Source organism: Nyctereutes procyonoides, unplaced genomic scaffold (assembly GCF_905146905.1).
Source record: "Nyctereutes procyonoides isolate TBG_1078 unplaced genomic scaffold, NYPRO_anot_genome, whole genome shotgun sequence".
In the NCBI taxonomy this organism is placed as follows: Eukaryota; Metazoa; Chordata; class Mammalia; order Carnivora; family Canidae; genus Nyctereutes; species Nyctereutes procyonoides.
In genome coordinates this window covers 18,529,474-18,548,514 of record NW_026575121.1, presented here as the reverse complement: position 1 = coordinate 18,548,514, position 19,041 = coordinate 18,529,474, and the positions used below count along the sequence as shown (strand labels likewise).

The window sequence follows — 19,041 nt, the reverse complement described above, 5'->3', positions numbered from 1 at the left end:
TAAAAATAGAAAGAAAAATATATATGATCCATGATCTGTTTTCATATTTACTGTTTATACTTCTTTCTTTCCTGTTGACATATGTTTTCATTTGTATTGATTTTCTTGATCTGAAGAATTTCCTTTGCTATGCATTATATGTAGTTCACTGACAAAACAGTACCTTAATTTTAATTGAACAAAAGTGGCATTGTTTTATTTTCATATTTGAAGGATATTTTAGCCTGACACAGAATTCTAAATTGACAATTCTTTTTTTCCTTTACAGAGTTAAAAAATATATTATTTCATTTTCTTCTGGCCTCCATTATTTCTTATTAGGAGTTCATCACTAGCTGTATTGTTTTTATCTCCTATGGAAAATGCCATTTTTAAAAAAATTGGCTGTTTTCAAGAGGTCCTCTTTTATACTTTTTATATGATCAATTGTTTTTCAATGATGCACATTAGGAAATTCTTGAGTACTCTGTTATTCATTTTCATTTAGTTTGTAAACTTTGGAAAATTTTGGTCATTTCTTCATACATTACTTAAATATATTTCTGTCCTCTTTTCTCCTATTTTTGGGCTTCAATCATATGTATCATAAATAATATGTTATAATCTCCAAATTAATTGATAATCTATTCATCCTTTCATGTTTCTGTAAATGGAAGTCTAGCTTAATTTATAGCGTGTTCAGCCAAAGTAAATAGAATCTTGAGGCAAAATATTCTTAAATGTGCATAAAGGCACTGGTGAGCTAATAAGACAATAGGAATTCATGAAGTTAAAACCTAAGAAAGTAAGGGGTAGCTAGATAAATAATTTTGTTCTCAAATTATTGTTGACCTTTCCCTCCTTTAGGTATACAACATTTTGAAAATGACATCAGAGTTGATGAGAAAATGAACAGTGCTGTCAGTATTCTTATGAAGCTAGTGGAGAGGGGATCCCTGGGTGGCTCAGTGGTTTAGTGCCTGCCTTAGGCCCAAGGCATGATCCTGGAGTCCTGGGATCGAGTCCTGCTTTAGGCTCCTTTCATGGAGCCTGCTTCTCCCTCTGCCTGTGTCTCTGCCTCTCTCTCTCTCTCTCTCTCTCTCTCTCTGTGTGTGTCTTTCATGAATAAATAAATAAAATCTTTTTTAAAAAATGAAGCTAGTGGAGAATGCAAAAATGCCCACCAAGAAAGAGGAGACCTGACACCTCAGGCTCTAAGTTTACATTTTGTAAAGGGTATACCTGAAATGTACCAGCATTAACAATGAGTTTAATCACATATTGTCTTCAGGTATTCCAACTTCACAACAGCTGTTGGCCAAAAGCAAATAAATCAACACTAGAGGAAAGTAATTCTACCAGAGCCTCAAACTTTCTCTTCATCTTTTCATTCCCAATGCCTAACATTCATATACAAATAACAAAGGCATCAAAAGTATAGAGCACATTCTGAAAACCGAAAGGAAAAATAGACCTGAAAAAGTAATTTGACCAGGAGTTTGAAATGCCTATGGTTAAAAATTTGAGAGAAATTATGAAGAAAAGAGATTAAATAATACAAATATAAGAATAATATACCTTATAAACCCAAATACCAACACTGTGCAGAATTAGGACACATTAGTATGTTTAAAAAATAATTATCTTCTGTCAGAAATACTACCTGCCAAATTTCCTATAATTTTTTACTATATTGCCAAGCACCTACTCAAGAATTATGATGCATGCTAAAAAGTGTGTTTCTAGTAACCAGAATTCAAGAGAAACATGAATTGATTAAACATGATCTGCTGGAGGTTGAGTTGTTGAGAAAGATTTTATTTCATTATTTTATTTTTGAGAACTGATAAAGATTTTAAATTACCATTATTCATACAATCAAGAAAATAGATTAAAGAGCAGAGAGATGGAAAATTTAATGATTTAGAGTCACTAAACTGTATCAACAATAGAAATCCAAAGTATGGGGCTCCTTGGTGGCTCTGCTGGTTAAGCATCTGACTTCAGTTCATGATCTCGGAGTCTTGGAATCCAGCCCCACCTGTTCATTGGGAGTCAGATTCTTTGCTGCCCCTCCCCCACTCATTTTCTCTCTCTCTCTCTCTCTCTCTCTCTCTCTCTCTCTCTCTCTCAAATAAATAAATAAAATCTTAAAAAAATCCAAAGAATAGTTATTAGATGGATTAAGCCCAAGACTGGAGACAGCAACCTGCCATCTGGAATTATTAGTATGAATGTAGAACTGATTTAAAGCAGGGGACAGGAGAAGTTCTATCTTTACCTTGGGGAATACCAGATACCTAATTTTTTGGTTAGATGTTGGTTTGTTGAATTTACTATTGGCCAACATAAAGAAAGTGGTATTTTTGATGTAGTTATCAATTCATGAAACTTTTCTGGAGACACCCAGTGCTAGTTTCTTTACTGATGTTTTGTAACTACTTTAGCCACCTTGGGATACCTGGTTTGACTCGTGGAAGAATCAGAGAGCCTTTTTAGTGAGCCTTCTCAAAGCCAAGACTCCTCACATAGATTCTGAAGATTCAGACTCATTACAGTCCAGCTTGCAAAAATTAGCCCAAGAGGAGATTCATGTTATGAATACCCTTTGGATTTCCAAGCTTGACTGCATTCTTTATTTCTTATAGCACCATATCTTTCACTTTAAATAAAAATCTCACTTGAGTGTACTCTCTGGTATCCAGGGAGTCCTCTCACATATATGAGTTGGGAAAATAATACAAATAGTGGCCTGAAAGATAAGTAAATCTCAACCAAGGGTAAGAGAAAGATGAAGGAAAGTATGAGAGATGTATAGAACACTCTGTGAAGGAAAAAGAAAATCAGGCAAAAGTAGTCTCTGAAGACATAATAATGAAAAGTTTCCAGAAAAAATAATCCTTCAACCCTTGGGCAGTATCTTCAAAAAAGAACAAACTACTTGATATTTGAAAAGAAGCTGTTTGTGTGCTAGTGGCCCATATTAGTTTTGTATGCTGTACAGGAAATTATCACCAAATTATCAGATTAAAACAACACCCACTTATTATCTGTTGCTGTACATCAGAAATCCAAACTCAGTATAATTAAATTCTCTGCTCAGTTTCTCACAAGGTGAAAATCAAGGTGTTAGCAGGGCTGCATTTTCATCTGGAGTTCAAGATCCTCTTCTGAGCTCATCAAGTTGTTGGCATAATTTAGTTCTTTATAACTGTGAGACTGAGATTCTATAGGCATACCTCAGAGCTACTGTGGGTTTGGTTCCAGATCACCACAATAATGCAAATATCACAATAGAGTGAGTCAAATGAATTTTGGGAGTTCCCCAGTGCATATAAAAATTATGTTTATCTATACTGTAGTCTATTAAATGTGCAATGGCATTATGTCTCAAAAATATGTATCTTAATTTAAAAACACTTATAACTAAAAAAGGCTAACATTGTCTGAGCTTTCAGCCAGGTGGAGGGTCTTGATTTGATGTTGATGGCTGTTGACTGACTACAGTGGGCATTGCTAAAAGTTGGAGTGGCTATGGCAATTTCTTTAAGACAACAATGAAGTTTGCTGCATCAGTTGAATCTTCCTTTCACTAATGATTTCTCTGTAGCATATGATGCTGTTTGATAGCATTTTACCGACTGTAGAACTTTTAAATTTGGAGTCAGTTCTCTCAAACTGTGCTGCTGCTTCCATCAACTAAGTTTGTAATATTCTAAATTGTTTGTTGACATCTCAACAATCTTCACTAGGAGTAGATTTCATCTCAAGAAATAATTTTCTTTGCTTCTCCATAAGGATCAACTCCAATCCATAAAAGTTTCACCACAGGATTGCAGCAGTTTAGTCAAATCTTTAGGCTTCACTTCAAATTCTAGTTCTTTTACTATTTTGACCAAATCTGCAGTCAGAACATTACAACATCTATTGATTAAGTTTGCCATCTTATATAGACATGGTTTATGGCACCCAAAACAATTACTGTAGTAACATCAAAGACCACTGATCATAGATCACCATTTTTTTCATGAAAAAAGTTTGAACTATTTGAAGAATTCCCAAAATGTAACATAGAGACACAAAGTGAGCAAATGTTTTTGGAAAAATGGTGCCAATAGACTTGCTAGATGCAGAATGCAGAATAAAACTTTGATTTGTGAAAAAAAAACCCACAATATCTGTAAAGCAAAATAAAGTGAAGTTCGGTAAATGAGGTATGCCTGTATTTTCCTTCTGGCCATTTGACTGGGGCTTGCTCAAGTCTCCTTGAGGTTACCCTGAAGTCCTATGAACATAGCTGGTTCACAAAATGGAAACGTCCTTTGCCAAAGACTGCAGAAGAATCAGGTTCTCTTTTTTTTTAAAATATTTTATTTATTCATGAGAAACACAGAGGTAAAGAGAGGCAGAGACACAGGCAGAGGGAGAAGCAGGCTCCATGCGGGGAGCCTGATGCGGGACTTGATCCCGGAACTCCAGGATCATGCCAAACCGCTGAGCCACCCATGGATCCCCTCAGGTCCTCTTTTTAAAGTCTTTTACCTAACTTATTCTAGTCCACCCAGGATAATCTTCCTTTTAATTAACTCAAGCTGACTTGGGACTCTAATCACACATATAAATCTCTTCACTTTTTCCATATGTTGTATGCTACTCACAGAGATGAAATTCCATCATTTTCACAGGTTATCCCCTTAATCAAGGGAGGAGATTATACAGAGTGTGTACAGATTGGCCACAAAAATCTTGGAGTCCACCTTAAAATTTTGCCTAGCACGTGATCCTTATGGAGACTATCTAGTCATAGAAACTTAGTTACGATGTGAATGGAATTGCCCATTTGCATGATCAGATTTGTTAAACTTAAGTCAATTGCAATAGCAATCAAATAAATGATATGGCAGTTTAGTAGAGTCAAGTAGGTCTATCACACACTACTAAATATCACAAACAGATGGCACAGACCTGTATACCTATTTTTGCACTGACCCTTTCCCTCAGTTCACATATATGATCTTATGGGGGAGTTTCTTATAATCACATTACAGAAGAGGATAGATACTGGTTCTGGTTTATATGTCGATCGATTCAATATGTCACAGTCAGATTAGAATAGACTGAAATTGTAATAATACTTTAATCTGAAATGTGATATTCAGGGACATCCCCTCAGTAGACATTACTACTAGCGTTACTCTTTGTTGTCCCTTTGATATATAGTGAAAAGTGACCCAGGCAGGGAGAATATACCTAAACTGATGTAGAGTATCAAATAGCTTGGATAGTTGAATAGGGTCCTATAAAGAGCAAGATTAGAAATCAGGTATGTGGAAATAAGGGGAAAAGCATATGGGTGATATATGTAAGTGGGCACAGAGTGTGTGAAACCTGTGTCTCACATCAGCGAGCCGCAGAAAACATCCACAGCACAGAAGGTATTCAACATTACCTAAGTTAGGAATATATTTAGTGAATGCTAGATAATCTCTATCCTCAACCACTCCAAGTTTTCTTACTGGGCTCCCATTGCAGGAAGTTAAGCATAAACCTTAGAAAGTTGGTTCCTGCTAAGTATTGAATGTTGATGTTCCCCTAAAATTCATATGTTGTGCTTTAGGCCCCACATAATCCTATTTTAAGGCAGGGCTTTTGGAAGGTAATTAGGTTTAGATGAAGTCATAGGGGTGAAAGTCTCATGATGTGATTAATAACCTTACAAGGGGATGAAGAGACCAAGGGGAAACCAGGAAGAGGATTCTCACCAGAACCCAACCATGTTGGTACCCTGATCTTAGAGTCCCACCTTCTTGACTGTGAGATATAAATGTTTGCTGTTTAACCTACTCAATCCATGGTATTCTTTTAAAAATTTATTTTTATTTTTAAAGATTTTATTTATTTGAGAGAGAAAGAGAGCATGAGCCGTAGAGGAGCATAGAGAGAGGTACAAGTAGACTTCGTGCTGAGCATGAGCCCAACGCAGGGCTCAATCTCCACCCCAAGATCACGACCTGAGCCAAAACCTCTTAGTGCCCTTATGGTATTCTTATAGAAGCTTAAATTCCTCTGACCAGTCTGTCAGTAATGAAGTCCAATTCCGAGCCCTACATATGGCATACATCTCAAAAAGACAAGCCAGTCCACTCAGTACTAAATTGATTATATTCACCCTTTTCTGCCCTGAAGTGGGTAGTGATTTATTCTTACCAGAAATGATACCAAATATGACTATGAGTTTCTCCCCTTGCCATGTTCTTTGCCAGCATAAATATCTGAGAGCTCTACATTTGTCTAATGCAATAATCCTCAATAATCTAATGACTAATCTGCAATATGGAACCTGTATATATTTCCTCAGGATAAAGAATCTGTTTTACAGCATATTAGGTGCAACAATGAGTGAAGGATCACTTACAGTATCAAATACCCTATTGTTGGAAGAAGTTACCCTGATAGATTACAGGAATGCTCAACTACAATAGTGGTTCAGAGGTAGCATTAGAAACTGAAACAGTAAAAAAAAAAAAAAAAAAAAAGAGAGAGAGAGAGAGAGAGAGAAAGAAAGAAAGAAACTGAACCAGTGGCCACTCAGTGATGTGTCCCACAGAACTAAATTATACAGGTTTGAAAACCAAGGGGTGGAAGAAAATGGGATGGGCTTTTCTTACCAATATTCCAGTGACCTATTTATAGAATGTATGCTTTATGTTCCCATAGCTTTAGGCTCTGCTGAGTTAAGGGGACAATTCCTGGAGCAGTTGTTGGTATTACCAAAAAGGGATAGAATATGGGTGAAACAAACACTGCCACATAGAGTCCTCATGCTGCCGTACCAAGAGAGAAAAAAAGGTCACTTTATCAATGGAGGGACATGTCTGGTCATCAGGAGGAGCAAGGATGGATGATACACAATGTGGGTAGGGGAAAGTGTATTGGAAATCTATGTTATACTATGGAGTGTTTCTCACTCCTTTAGAGTGTTAAGAGTGGCCAGGGCCATTTAAACAGGCATGAAGGTCTGGATCACCCCACCTTGCAAGTGAATTAGATTGATACATTGAATGAGAGTATGGAAATCTACAACAGGTAGTGTGGAAAGGAGATTAATAAAGATGAATTCCAGCTTAGAGACCAGCTGCCAGAGTGGACACTTTCACTTAGAGTTGGGATGAAAATATCTCAAAAAGTAAGCAGTATTAGAAATTAAATCACAATTTGTTCCTTGCTAACTGACAATTTTTAGAAGAGTCTGTTCTTAGCAGAAGGAATGTGAAAAAATATAAAACAAACTAAAAATAAAATGTCATTTGATAGGAGTAAGAATAAATAAAAATAAATATGTAAGTACATCAAAAAGTGTTTAAACTCTCCTATTAAAAGAAAAATACTTTCAAGTCATAATTTTACAACTACATATGTTATTTAGAAGTTAAAAGATAATGAAACAAAAGTTAAAAATAGTTATGTGCAAACAATGTAATTTAAGTCATAATACTCTAATTGCATAAAAGGATTGCTAATTTTGATGAAAATGCAGTCTATAATTAATGTCATAATCTTTTTATAAAAACATGTCAAACATTTAAAAAACTGAAAAAACCCATTAAACATCATTTAGATTAAATAACTGTTAATGTGTCATTGTATTTGCTTTAAATCTTTATTTTTAAATTAACATTTGCAGATTAAAAACAGCCCCTTTGTATCTGTCTGCTCCTACACTATAAATAACATTATTATTCAATTATTTTACTAATCATTTATGACCATTATTTTTTATTTTATGTATATATATATATATAGGCATATTTATCAATTACATCATATTGATTTGCATACTTATTTTTCTTCCAGAATTTATGATACAACTTTCATCATTATACATCTGGCTATTTTTACTTAATTATATTTTTGAGGTTTATACAAATGTTTATTCACTTCAATAGCCTTGAAATATTTCAGTGCTTGAAGAGACACTCTACCCAAGGGTATGGAGGAAACATGGCCCTGACACATTTAAGTTATTGATCAAATTAGCAAAAATGTTTTCCTGTAACTCAATAATCAGAGAATTTCAAAATTGTTTTTATATGAACACTCGACCAAGGCAGCAGTACACTATCATTTTTTTCTGCATCAGGATATTCTTAACCATCTAACTTTGTACTGATTTATTTGGCAGCATTATTAACCATTTTATCACCAGAACATTGTACTGGCAAACACTCAAGAACAGAAGAAAATAGGTACTATATATATGACTCTATAAGACCTATGAATAATACAATGTAAGAAATAAATCTCAAAAAAATCCTCTTTATTCAATACATTTTCTGAACTTCTGGTGGTCTCTGGCCTGAGGCCCTCCCTTTTAAAATGAAATTTACACTGCTACTATTTGCATGCTACCATTAAGAAAGGGTAGCCATTTGTAGATCTCATAGAAAATTTTAAAAGCTTATATCTAATTCAGGTGTATAACCAGATTTATTTGATTCTGTAAGAGAGTTTTCATCTCAGTTCTGCAATTACACATCTGTATACCCATCACATCCTTTTATTTTTTCAATTTTTTTAACCTCTGGACAGTTTAAAATAAAGGTCACTTATTCTCAAGTTCTTCTGCTAATTACAGTCATTAGTTCTGGCTGTTTATTGTATCAACTACTATTTTTCTTGATAGTAGGTACCATTTTCCTGTTTCTGCACGTGTCTAGTAACTTTTTAATGTACACCTGACATTGTGATTTATGTGCTGTAGAGTTTCTAGGTCGGTAGGTTTGATTATCATGTGAAGAGTGTTGCATTTTTCTCTTGCAACTTGTTAAATTATGGGTGAATACCTTGATCTTATGGAACCTTTATAAGAGAGTGGTTATTGTGGTTCTTCCTTTAGTACTAAGGTAAATTCCTTTATACAGGCCTAGAAGTGGCAAATATAGGGTTTAAATGAAGGACAAACATTATATGGTCTCATTCATTTGGGGAATATAAAAAGTAGTGAAAGGGAATAAAGGGGAAAGGAGAAAAATGAATGGGAAATACCAGAAAAGGAGACAGAACATGAAAGACTCTTAACTCTGGGAAATGAACTAGGAGTGGTGGAAGGGGAGGTGGGCGGGGGGTGGGGTGGGGGTGACTGGGTGATGGACACCGAGGTGGGCACTTGACGGGATGAGCACTGGGTGTTATTCTATATGTTGGGAAATTGAACACCAATAAAAAATAAATTTATAAAAAAAAAGCCAAAGGGTTTTACCTAGCTCCACTTTCTAGCACGATGAAGCTGTTGAAATTTTTGGCCATCTCTTTTGGCCTGTAGTCAGTGTTGTCTATTGTATATCTTGAATTCTTAGCCTAGTATATAGCTCAGTAGTTCTTAAATGTACATTTTTTTGGCAAAGGTCAAGTTTTGAAGAGAGTTTATTCAGAGGTTTTTGGAATACCCCCTCTTGTGGCTCCCTTCATTCTATGATACTATCTTTAATTACCAGTTGCTCTAGGGTCACTGAAGTTTGATTTCTGATTTCTCAACCCAACAACACTTGTTTTCTGTCTGAGATCTATTTCTTATGAGGAAGAGTCTGCCTTTAGGGAAAAGGAAAAAAAAGTGGTTTTCATCCAACATGGCTCATGTTTTAAAAACTGTAATCCTATCTAATGTTCTTTCTAATGTAAAAAAATATTCATATATATCAAAAGTCCATAAGAAAAGGAAAGAATGATTTCCTCAAAAATATGTTTGAACTATTTGCCATGACGTAACTAGATGCTGAGGAAATAAATTAATAATAAATAACTTACTAACTATTCCCAAGGGCTTTTGGAGTTTAATTCAGTGACCCTTGATTGCAATTTTGCATATATTACCTGCAATATTTATTTGCATGTAGATAACCAGGCCCCTGCAGAGACCTGGATTCAATTAGGCCATGGTGGAGTCTACTAATGTGCATTGTAAATAAGCATCCAAGTTATTCTGGTGCAAGTTGTCTGGGGACAAGTTTCTGATTTAAGAGAGAGAGAGAGAGAGAGAAAGAGATCTGGTTAGATCAAATAAGAGGACTGAGATTCCTGAGCGGCAGCAGTTCCCAGCTTTACTCAACAACAAATAGGATTTTTCTGTTGAGGGCTTTTATAAAATTTCCAGCTGAAACCACATTGTCCAAAAGACATGTGGAATGTCCTGCCCTGTAGGATTGTAATGAATCTCAGCTTGTTTTCACTTGGTGCCCTTTGATTCAGTGTGACCTGAATGTGTGCAGATTGGCTTCAAGACTAAAAGATGAGTTGCTCTGAAATCAAGAGCTATCTGACCAAACTTGACATTTACTGGCATAACTCAATCTTACACTGATATTTGAATGTTCGCCGAATCTCTTACCCTGCTTCTCAATGCTATCGATGTCTTAAACTATTTCATTTATCAAACGCTGTATCTCCAAGAGAACAAAATCAAGCATAGGTCATTTTAATACAAGCACTCAATCAATTTTTCAATTTTAACTTTGACAGAATCAAATGATTTGAGTGTTTTTACTCATTCAGAACATTCTCTTTCAGCTCTGTCCAAAGAATTTAACTTATTTTCTGTTTACCTAAATGCCTATTAAAAATTAGTCTATCTACCTTACCACCATCTAACTGTATCTATATATACATTTGGACATATGAGTATCTTTCTATCCTCACCACTGCTTTCGATATGTATCATATTCTGTGTGATTTGGCATCTTATAAATTGATAGAATTTGTATCTATACAGATGTAATAGATACCTATATCTGTCTCTATCTATCTATCTATCTATCTATCTATCTATCTATCTATCTCTATCTATCAAGATCTGACTATTCTAACTCTTGTACATACTCTGTGTATCCTGTTTCAGTCTTTTACAATGCTATGTCTCTCTTTATCTGAAGAGAACACTTTCTGTCTGGACAAGATTACTCCTGATTCTGGATGATATGAAAAGTTTGTCATGAGTGAAATATAACATGAGAAGAAAACTTAATAAATAGAAGGGATAAACTACTTATTTAGGGTAGCATCTTGACTCAGATCATTTCGGCCTTCATGAAGAATCTTATAATTTGTATACAGCTAGTGTCTGAATATTAAATTCTGGCACTACTGAATCAATGTACTCTTTAAGTTCTAAATGTTGTACAAAGAGTGAAAATAGTCCCAATTAGAAGAGTGTGCCTTGACAAAATACAGCAGCATATTGAGTTACCCAGTATAAATACATAAATTATTATGTACAAGGGAAAGAGTATAAGACTCTTATATACATATATATGATGTTTTACAATTTTTATTGGTTCCTTAAAGTATTTATAATACAGAAGTAAATATTTTCCAGTATTCAATCTGGAAAACTGTTTATATATTCAGATTGTAGAAAATGGAAAATAGCATGTACTCATACTATTTATGTCCATCCATTTTCAATGTACAATAAATATTTGTTTATAATGTAGTATGTTCTAGATACTTGGAATTGGTCACAAAATAAAGGAAAGATCATTGCTCATAGGAAACTTCCACTCTTGGGACACCTGGGTGGTTCAGCGGTTGAGCCTCTGCCTTGGGCTCAGGGCGTGATCCAGAGTACTGGAATTGAGTCCCACATCGGGCTTCCTGCATGGAGCCTGATTCTCCTTCTGCCTATGTCTCTGCCTCTTTCTCTCTCTCATGAATAAACAAAATCTTAAAAAAAAAGAAACTTCTATTCTTATGCGTTGGAGGGATAATAAACAATTAGAAAGATGAATTAGCAAAATTTTTATCATATGGGACTAGGAGAAATGTGGTGTGAAAAAAGAAAAGCAGGCGAAAGAGTCAGGATTGTGTGTGTGTGTGTGTGTGTGTGTGTGTGTGTGTGTGTGTAGGGTTTGGTACTCAAGTGAGCTTGATTAGAAAGTGACATTAAAGCAAAGTCATAAAATTGGTGAGGGATCTGGTCATGCATATATTAAGGGAAGAATGTTTTATAAAGAATACAAGCAGGATGAAGCTCAAATATGAGTATATGACCTGCTTGAGGAACAGTGAGGAAATCACTGTAGCTTAGATAGAGTAAGCAGTAGTAAGAGATAAATCAGAGAGGTAACTCCTATACAGACCAAATACAATTTGATCATAAGGACTTTACATTTTCTGTGTGACACTGAAGGGATGACAGAGAAAAATACTTGTATCTTAACAACTTATAACCATCTTGGAGTTTAGACTTACACATTCTCTTTTTTTTTAAATGCTTTATTTATTTATTCACGAGCAACAGAGAGAGAGAGAGAGAGAGAGAGAGAGAGAGAGAGAGAGAGGCAGAGACACAGCCAGAGGGAGAAGCAGGTTCCATGCACGGAGCCCAACGTGCGACTCGATTCCGGGCCTCCAGGATCAGGCCCTGGGCTGAAGGTGGCGTTAAACTGCTGAGCCACCCAGGCTGCCTGAGACTTACACATTTTCAACATGAATCTTACAAAGTGCCTAGTATTGTACAGATTTGAATGCTAATTTCCTATTAAAAGTAGTATTGCACAATAACCTGAAATTTTAAATATTTTGCAATATTGCTCTAGATAAGAAATCTCATTAAACTAAAACCTAACAAGATCTTCAAATAGAAGTAAATAACCAATAACTGATTTAATTTAAAATATTTTTAAGAGGATGGGATTTGTAAGATAATTCCATCACACAGGAAGTTGGGGATGGATAGGAATGCATTTAAAATAATGAAAAATATAATGACAAGCAAATATGTTTTGTACATCATGGATGTTATTTTTCCTAAAATCCTATTATAAAATTATTTCTGACAGTCACATTTTGAGGAATTGTAAATTGATTTTTGAGGTCTGTGGCCAGGCTGCCTTCTTCTCTCCACTTTCAGAGTCTTTTTGTGACTGTATCTGTTCAATTATTTCCAGGTTATTTAGGAGTATTTGGAAGATAAGTGCAGGGAAGAGTGAGTCTATATCAATTTTACCAAAATCGATAGTCTAATTTTTACTTTCTTAAAGTAACTGTAAAATTACCTTCATAGAGGACTCTTTTGCCAAAAATACCACACATATAACTACAGAAGATGGAAATAAATATTACTGAAAACTGTGTACTTCTCATTCACTATGCTTTATTTCTGAAAATCCAGATGATTGTAATGATACAGAAATGTACATGAGGATATACATTTAACTTAATCTTTTATACCTAGGATATAACAGAGAACTGATGTGAAGTGTTATTGTTATGGCACTTAGAGCAGATAAAGAGTGAATGTTAGTGTTTCCAGCAGAGGAAAAGTGAAATCGGTTTTCCTAAATCAAATATATATATTTGCTTCTCAGGGCCTATGACATGGATATTCAGTTCATTCATATGATGGCAATAACAAGGCCTCTGAGGATATAACTTTTTTGATCTCATTTTATTAAATGTCAAAAAGTATAATGTTGAAGGCTCATGTTGAAGGCTCATGTAATGCAATTTACCATCCTCACCTAATCTTTCTCTCTCTCTCCCTCTCTCTCTCTCCCTCTCTCACACACACAAACACACACACATGCACACACACACACATTTTCTAAAGATGCTCTATAAAAGATTTATGGTATCATGCAAGTTTTATATCAGCAAATTCACTAATGGCTTTTACCAGTGAATCCCTCAGGAGTTCTGCTTTTTAAATGTTGAAATACAGCTCTTACACTTCAAAAGAGCAGGAATTTGGTGTGAAAGGTTTAAGAGCAAAAAGTGGAATAATATATTAAAGAAAATCTCGCCCTGATAGTTCAAGAAACTTACTCTTCTGCGGTAACTTAAACATGACACAGCATTATAATTCAAATTGTATATACAGCAGCTTACCTAATGTCAAGAAATATGACTGCACATATGTCTCTTGGTCTCAAAAGAAATTTTTATAATGCTATACCATAATTCTGGCCCACCAACTTACTTTTATGTTTACACTGTATCAAAGCTATCATTTAATTTTTGCATATTCAGAGTCACATTACAGTAGTAAAATACAAAACCAGATTTTCCTCAGGATAATCTACTTACGATGCTCCACTTAGTCAAAGAAAAAAAAAAAAAAGAAGATGATTCTTTAAGTCTTTGAGTCAATGTTGTTTCATATATATATAAAACATGTGTATCTATTATATATGTATATTCAATGTGAACATCCAGCATATTTTTTCTAAAGGTTTAACTCATTTCATTTTATTTTATTTTTTTTAACTCATTTTATTTTAAAAGTAAAACTACAAGGTGTATGCTATCAACACCCTCATTTTATTTACTTGTTTTTAAAGATTTCATTTATTTACCTGAGAGAGGGAGAAAGAAAGAAAGCATGAGCGGGCGGAGGGGCAGAGGGAGAGGGAAAAGCATACGCCCCCTCTGAGCAGGGAGCCCCACATAGGGCTTCATCCCAGGACCCTAGGATTATGACCTGAGCAGAAGGCAGACGCTTAGCCAACTAAGCCACCCAGGTGCCCCAACATCCTCATTCTAAGTATAAAGAAATTGTTGCACAACAATTTTAAATCATGTCTTTGGTCATATAGCTATTAAGTGACAGAGCTGGGAACTGAACCTGCACTCTAACCATCACTCGTAGGTAGTCTATTTACCTTATCTTAATCCTGTTGCTCCAGACCATTACCACATCACAGACACTATTTTTTTAAAAAGATTTTATTTGTTTATTCATGAGAGACACAGAGGCAGAGAGAGAAGCAGAGACACAGGTAGAGGGAGAAGCAGGCTCCATGCAGGGAGCCCCACATGGGACTCCATCCTGGGTCTCCAGGATCAGGCCCTGGGCTGAAGGTGACGCTAAGCCACTGAGCCACCCGGGCTGCCCCGACACTTTTTTTTTTTTAATGAGAAATCACAATCTTGTTTTCTTGTATGAAATTCAATTGGATTATTTGCAACTACTTTCGATTATGAACTTCTCAAATAGCTCAATTTCTTTTTACATTTATGATTACACTTCCATGGGAGTTGTCTCACTATTGTATTCTAATAAATGTTCCCTGGTACTGTAAGTATATAAAAGTGTAATGACTTCTCCATTTTCATCTTACTTGATCCTTTCCCCAAAATCCAACATACCATTAGATATATGCAGACATTTTTAGGTGATCCTTTCAAATTAACTTCTAGTAAACCTTAATTTTACTTGGTATCAAATTTTTAGTATTATTTTATGAGAGCATTATTTAACAGTTATTCACATAATTAGACATTTAATCAATGATTTATTTTTGAAATATTTCTGATACCTTTAAATAGACATCAGGAACCTATAGTCTATTAGATAATCTTGGCAAATAAATAACTATAATAGGCTATAATGAGAACTATGAAAAAAGATGGACAAGCTCATATTTAAGAATTTATAGTCCTCATAAAATATATGGAACAACATATATTTGCCTACAGACTAGACATCTAAGTGTTCATCTCTCTGTCAGACCTTCTCTGCCATACACAAACCTGAAAACACACACACAGTTAAATTTCATTTTTTTCTTTTTTTTAAAGATTTTTATTTATTTATTCATGAGAGAGAGAGAGAGAGAGAGAGAGAGAAGCAGAGACACAGGCAGAGGAAGAAGCAGGCTCCATGCAGAAGCCTGACCATGGGACTCGATACCGAGTCTCCACGATCACGCTCTGGGCCAAAGGCAGGCGCCAAACCACTGAGCCACCCAGGGATTCCCAACACAATGAAATTTCAATTAAGACATCATGTTGTGGGACCCCTGGGTGGCGCAGCGGTTTGGCGCCTGCCTTTGGCCCGGGGCGCGATCCTGGAGACCCGGGATCGAATCCCACGTCGGGCTCCCTGTGCATGGAGCCTGCTTCTCCCTCTGCCTGTTATCTCTGCCCCTCTCTCTCTCTCACTGTGTGCCTATCATAAATAAATAAAATAAAATAAAAAAGACATCATGTTGTGTAATCATAATCATATATTCAGACTATTATTGTTTCTGCATTTCTCTACTACCACTACTAAAATCCAATGTAATAATATCTTGCTTTCACATTATTGCTAACTGTTTTACTTGCTCCCACACTCTATTCTTAACAATAAACACTGATTCCCATTTCACCCAAAGTCAAAGTCAAAGTCCTTTCATTGAGTTTCAAAGCTCTATATTTCTGATGCCCACTGACTTCCTGATAGTCTCTCCTGATACGATTGTCTAACTTGCTCACCCCTTTCCAACTACTCTTTTCCTCCTTATTTTTCCTCAGATACTCCATGCTTGATGATCTTTGAACTGACACATTCCTCTGCCTTGACTGTTCCCTCCCCAGATATTCATATCACTAATTCTTTGAACTTTCCTCAGTTATCTACACAAATATTATGTTGTCTTTCAGTAAGCCCTACAATGAGTTGATCTTTAAAACTGATATGCGGGAGATTCCGACGGCTCGGCGCTGAGTGCAAGAATCACCATGATTCTTCAGAGGCTCTTCAGGTTCTCCTCTCTCATTCGATCTGCAGTCTCAGTCCATTTGAGGAGAAACATTGGTGTTACAGCAGTGGCGTTTAACAAGGAACTTGATCCTGTACAGAAACTCTTCGTGGACAAAATTAGAGAATATAGAACTAAACGCCAGACATCTGGAGGACCTGTTGATACTGGCCCAGAGTACCAGCAAGACCTGGAGAAGGAGCTTTTTAAGCTTAAGCAAATGTATGGTAAAGCAAACATGAATACGTTCCCTGACTTCAAATTTGAAGATCCCAAATTTGAAGTCTTGGACAAACCCCAGTCCTGAAGAAATAATGTAAAATTTATTTGGCAATTTGTCCTAGATTAGTTGTACAACTGGATCAGAATAAACATGTTTCACAACTGTCAAATGTTCAGAGAACTGTCAAATGTTCTTTTAATTCTGGTTCCAAATAAATTATTTGGTGATGTTGGGTGTATACTTGAGTGTATTGAATTCTGTGTCTCAGCACCAATTTTAAATCCTCCCATTTGGTTATAATGAATCAGGTGGAGACCTTGCATAAATTGGCTACAACTTGCCCATAACCCACCAGACTGTTCTCAGTGTGCAAACTACCCTTTAGAGGAGACTTACTGCCTGAGCAGAGCCACCCTGACCTAAGGAATGCTTGCTGCAGAGGGGTATTATATCTGCTCCCAAAATATGAAGAAATAACTTATAAATATCTTATCATGGCTTTTCCAGGAAACTCAAGTTAGGTTTGAATCTACACAGGAACATCCATTGTATCTCAACTGCCATCTCCTCAAGTGTTACCTGCTTATACCCTAAGAGCCCAGGTCCCCTCTCTTCCCTTGTAGTTTCTTTTTTTTTTTTTTCCCTTGCAGTTTCTGATCAGTCTATTACTGTGCTCCCCAGGCAGAGAAAGGAAAGCTGAGAGCAAATGGGGGTTCTACAAAGGAATCTCCTTTGAAAGAATAAGCTGTATAGTGGTGTTTTGCCTCAGTGATGGAAGACCCAGCAACAAACACGGAACAGATAGGTGGCATAATAGGCACGTCAAAATTTCAGTTCCAGTAGATGGCTCTTAAGGAAATTATTTTTAAGAAGGAAACTAGCTATGTCTTTTCATGTCTGATAATCTCTGATTTGTGTCAATAAATATTGGATCTTAAACTTTAAAAAAATAAAAAAATAAAAATAAATAAAACTGATATGCTCAGAGTCTGGATGGCTCAGTTGTCTGCCTTTGGCTGAGGTTAAGATCATGATGTGGGATAGGGATGAGAGTCCTGGGATGGAGCCCTGCAACTGGGTCCCTGTTCAGCTGGGAGCCTGCTTCTCCTTCTCCCGTCCTAGCTCTCTCTCTCATTCTCTCTCAAATAAATAAATAAAATCTTTAAAATAAAATAAATTAAAACTGATACCCTCTGAACTTCCACATTCCAAATCTTTTCTTATTCTGAATTATTCTCAGCCAGGAATCTTATGTGCTACTAAAATTGTTAATATCATTATCTATTATGTTTATGCTTTACATTATTTCTACTTCAAACATAATTTTGCTTCTTTAGGACAATTATTTCTGACTGGTTCATTCACTGACATATCTCAAGTCCCTATAGTAATTCTAAGCATACCACACTTGCCCAAAAAATATTGAAGGAAAAATAAATAAATAATTACTCACTCCTTGTGGTAACAGTGGCTGAATAAAATAACCACACAAAAACTTTGGAATAACCAAAGATGAAAGAAAAATGGTCTTAAATGGTTTTAGTGAGTGAACAGAGAAGAGGCTCCAATATAAATGGAAAGGAAAAAAGTGGAGTTTTATATTATTTATTTATTTTAAATGGAATTTTAGAGTTAAATGTCCAATATATATATATATATATATTTTTGTTCAATACATTTTGTCCAATACATTTAACTGAGCCCAATTACTATATGGGCTCAGTGGGAGACTGAAGGTGGCAGAGGAATCTTTAAATATAAAAACAGACCAATTGAAATATCAGAGACAAAAAAAAAGGAGATAAATACCTATGAAAGAATGTCAAGAAGTTCAACATATCTATAATTGTGGTGCCAGCAGGAGAAAGAGGAAAAAAAGCAAAATATTTGAAGAAGTAATGACAGAAACTTGTCAAAATTTGTGGAAAGTATTGACTTAGAGATCCCAGAGGTTCCAATCTAAACACGATGGCTCATCGTTGTCAAAATGCTGACAGTCAAAGAGAAAGAAAATCTTAAAATGAGTCAACAAGAAATAAACTTTACTTAGAGGGAAGCACATTATGATTAATGGCTGATTTTTCATAGAAACAAAGGAGTCCATAGACACTGAAATGACATTTTAAAAATGTGTAAAGGGGAAAATACCCCAAAATACCATAAACCAAGACTTCTATATCTAAATAAACTAGACACACATGTGCACACACCCAAGTCCTCTTAATTTATTCGGAAATGCATATGATTGTGCTGTTGAATTCATGTGCATATAGATTTGAAATGTATTACATGAAGCAGGAACAAAGGAACAGAAATGGAAGT

General features: G+C 35.5%; 1 protein-coding gene across 1 annotated transcript; it reads left to right on the top strand.

Annotated features, from left to right (window-relative positions):
* The first annotated feature begins 16,443 nt into the window (after positions 1-16,443).
* On the top strand, positions 16,444-16,948 carry LOC129516593 (ATP synthase-coupling factor 6, mitochondrial-like). Its single transcript, XM_055336085.1, has one exon. It carries the CDS (start codon positions 16,477-16,479, stop codon positions 16,801-16,803), a length of 327 nt encoding a protein of 108 aa, XP_055192060.1. The 5' UTR covers positions 16,444-16,476; the 3' UTR covers positions 16,804-16,948.
* Positions 16,949-19,041: the final 2,093 nt, after the last annotated feature.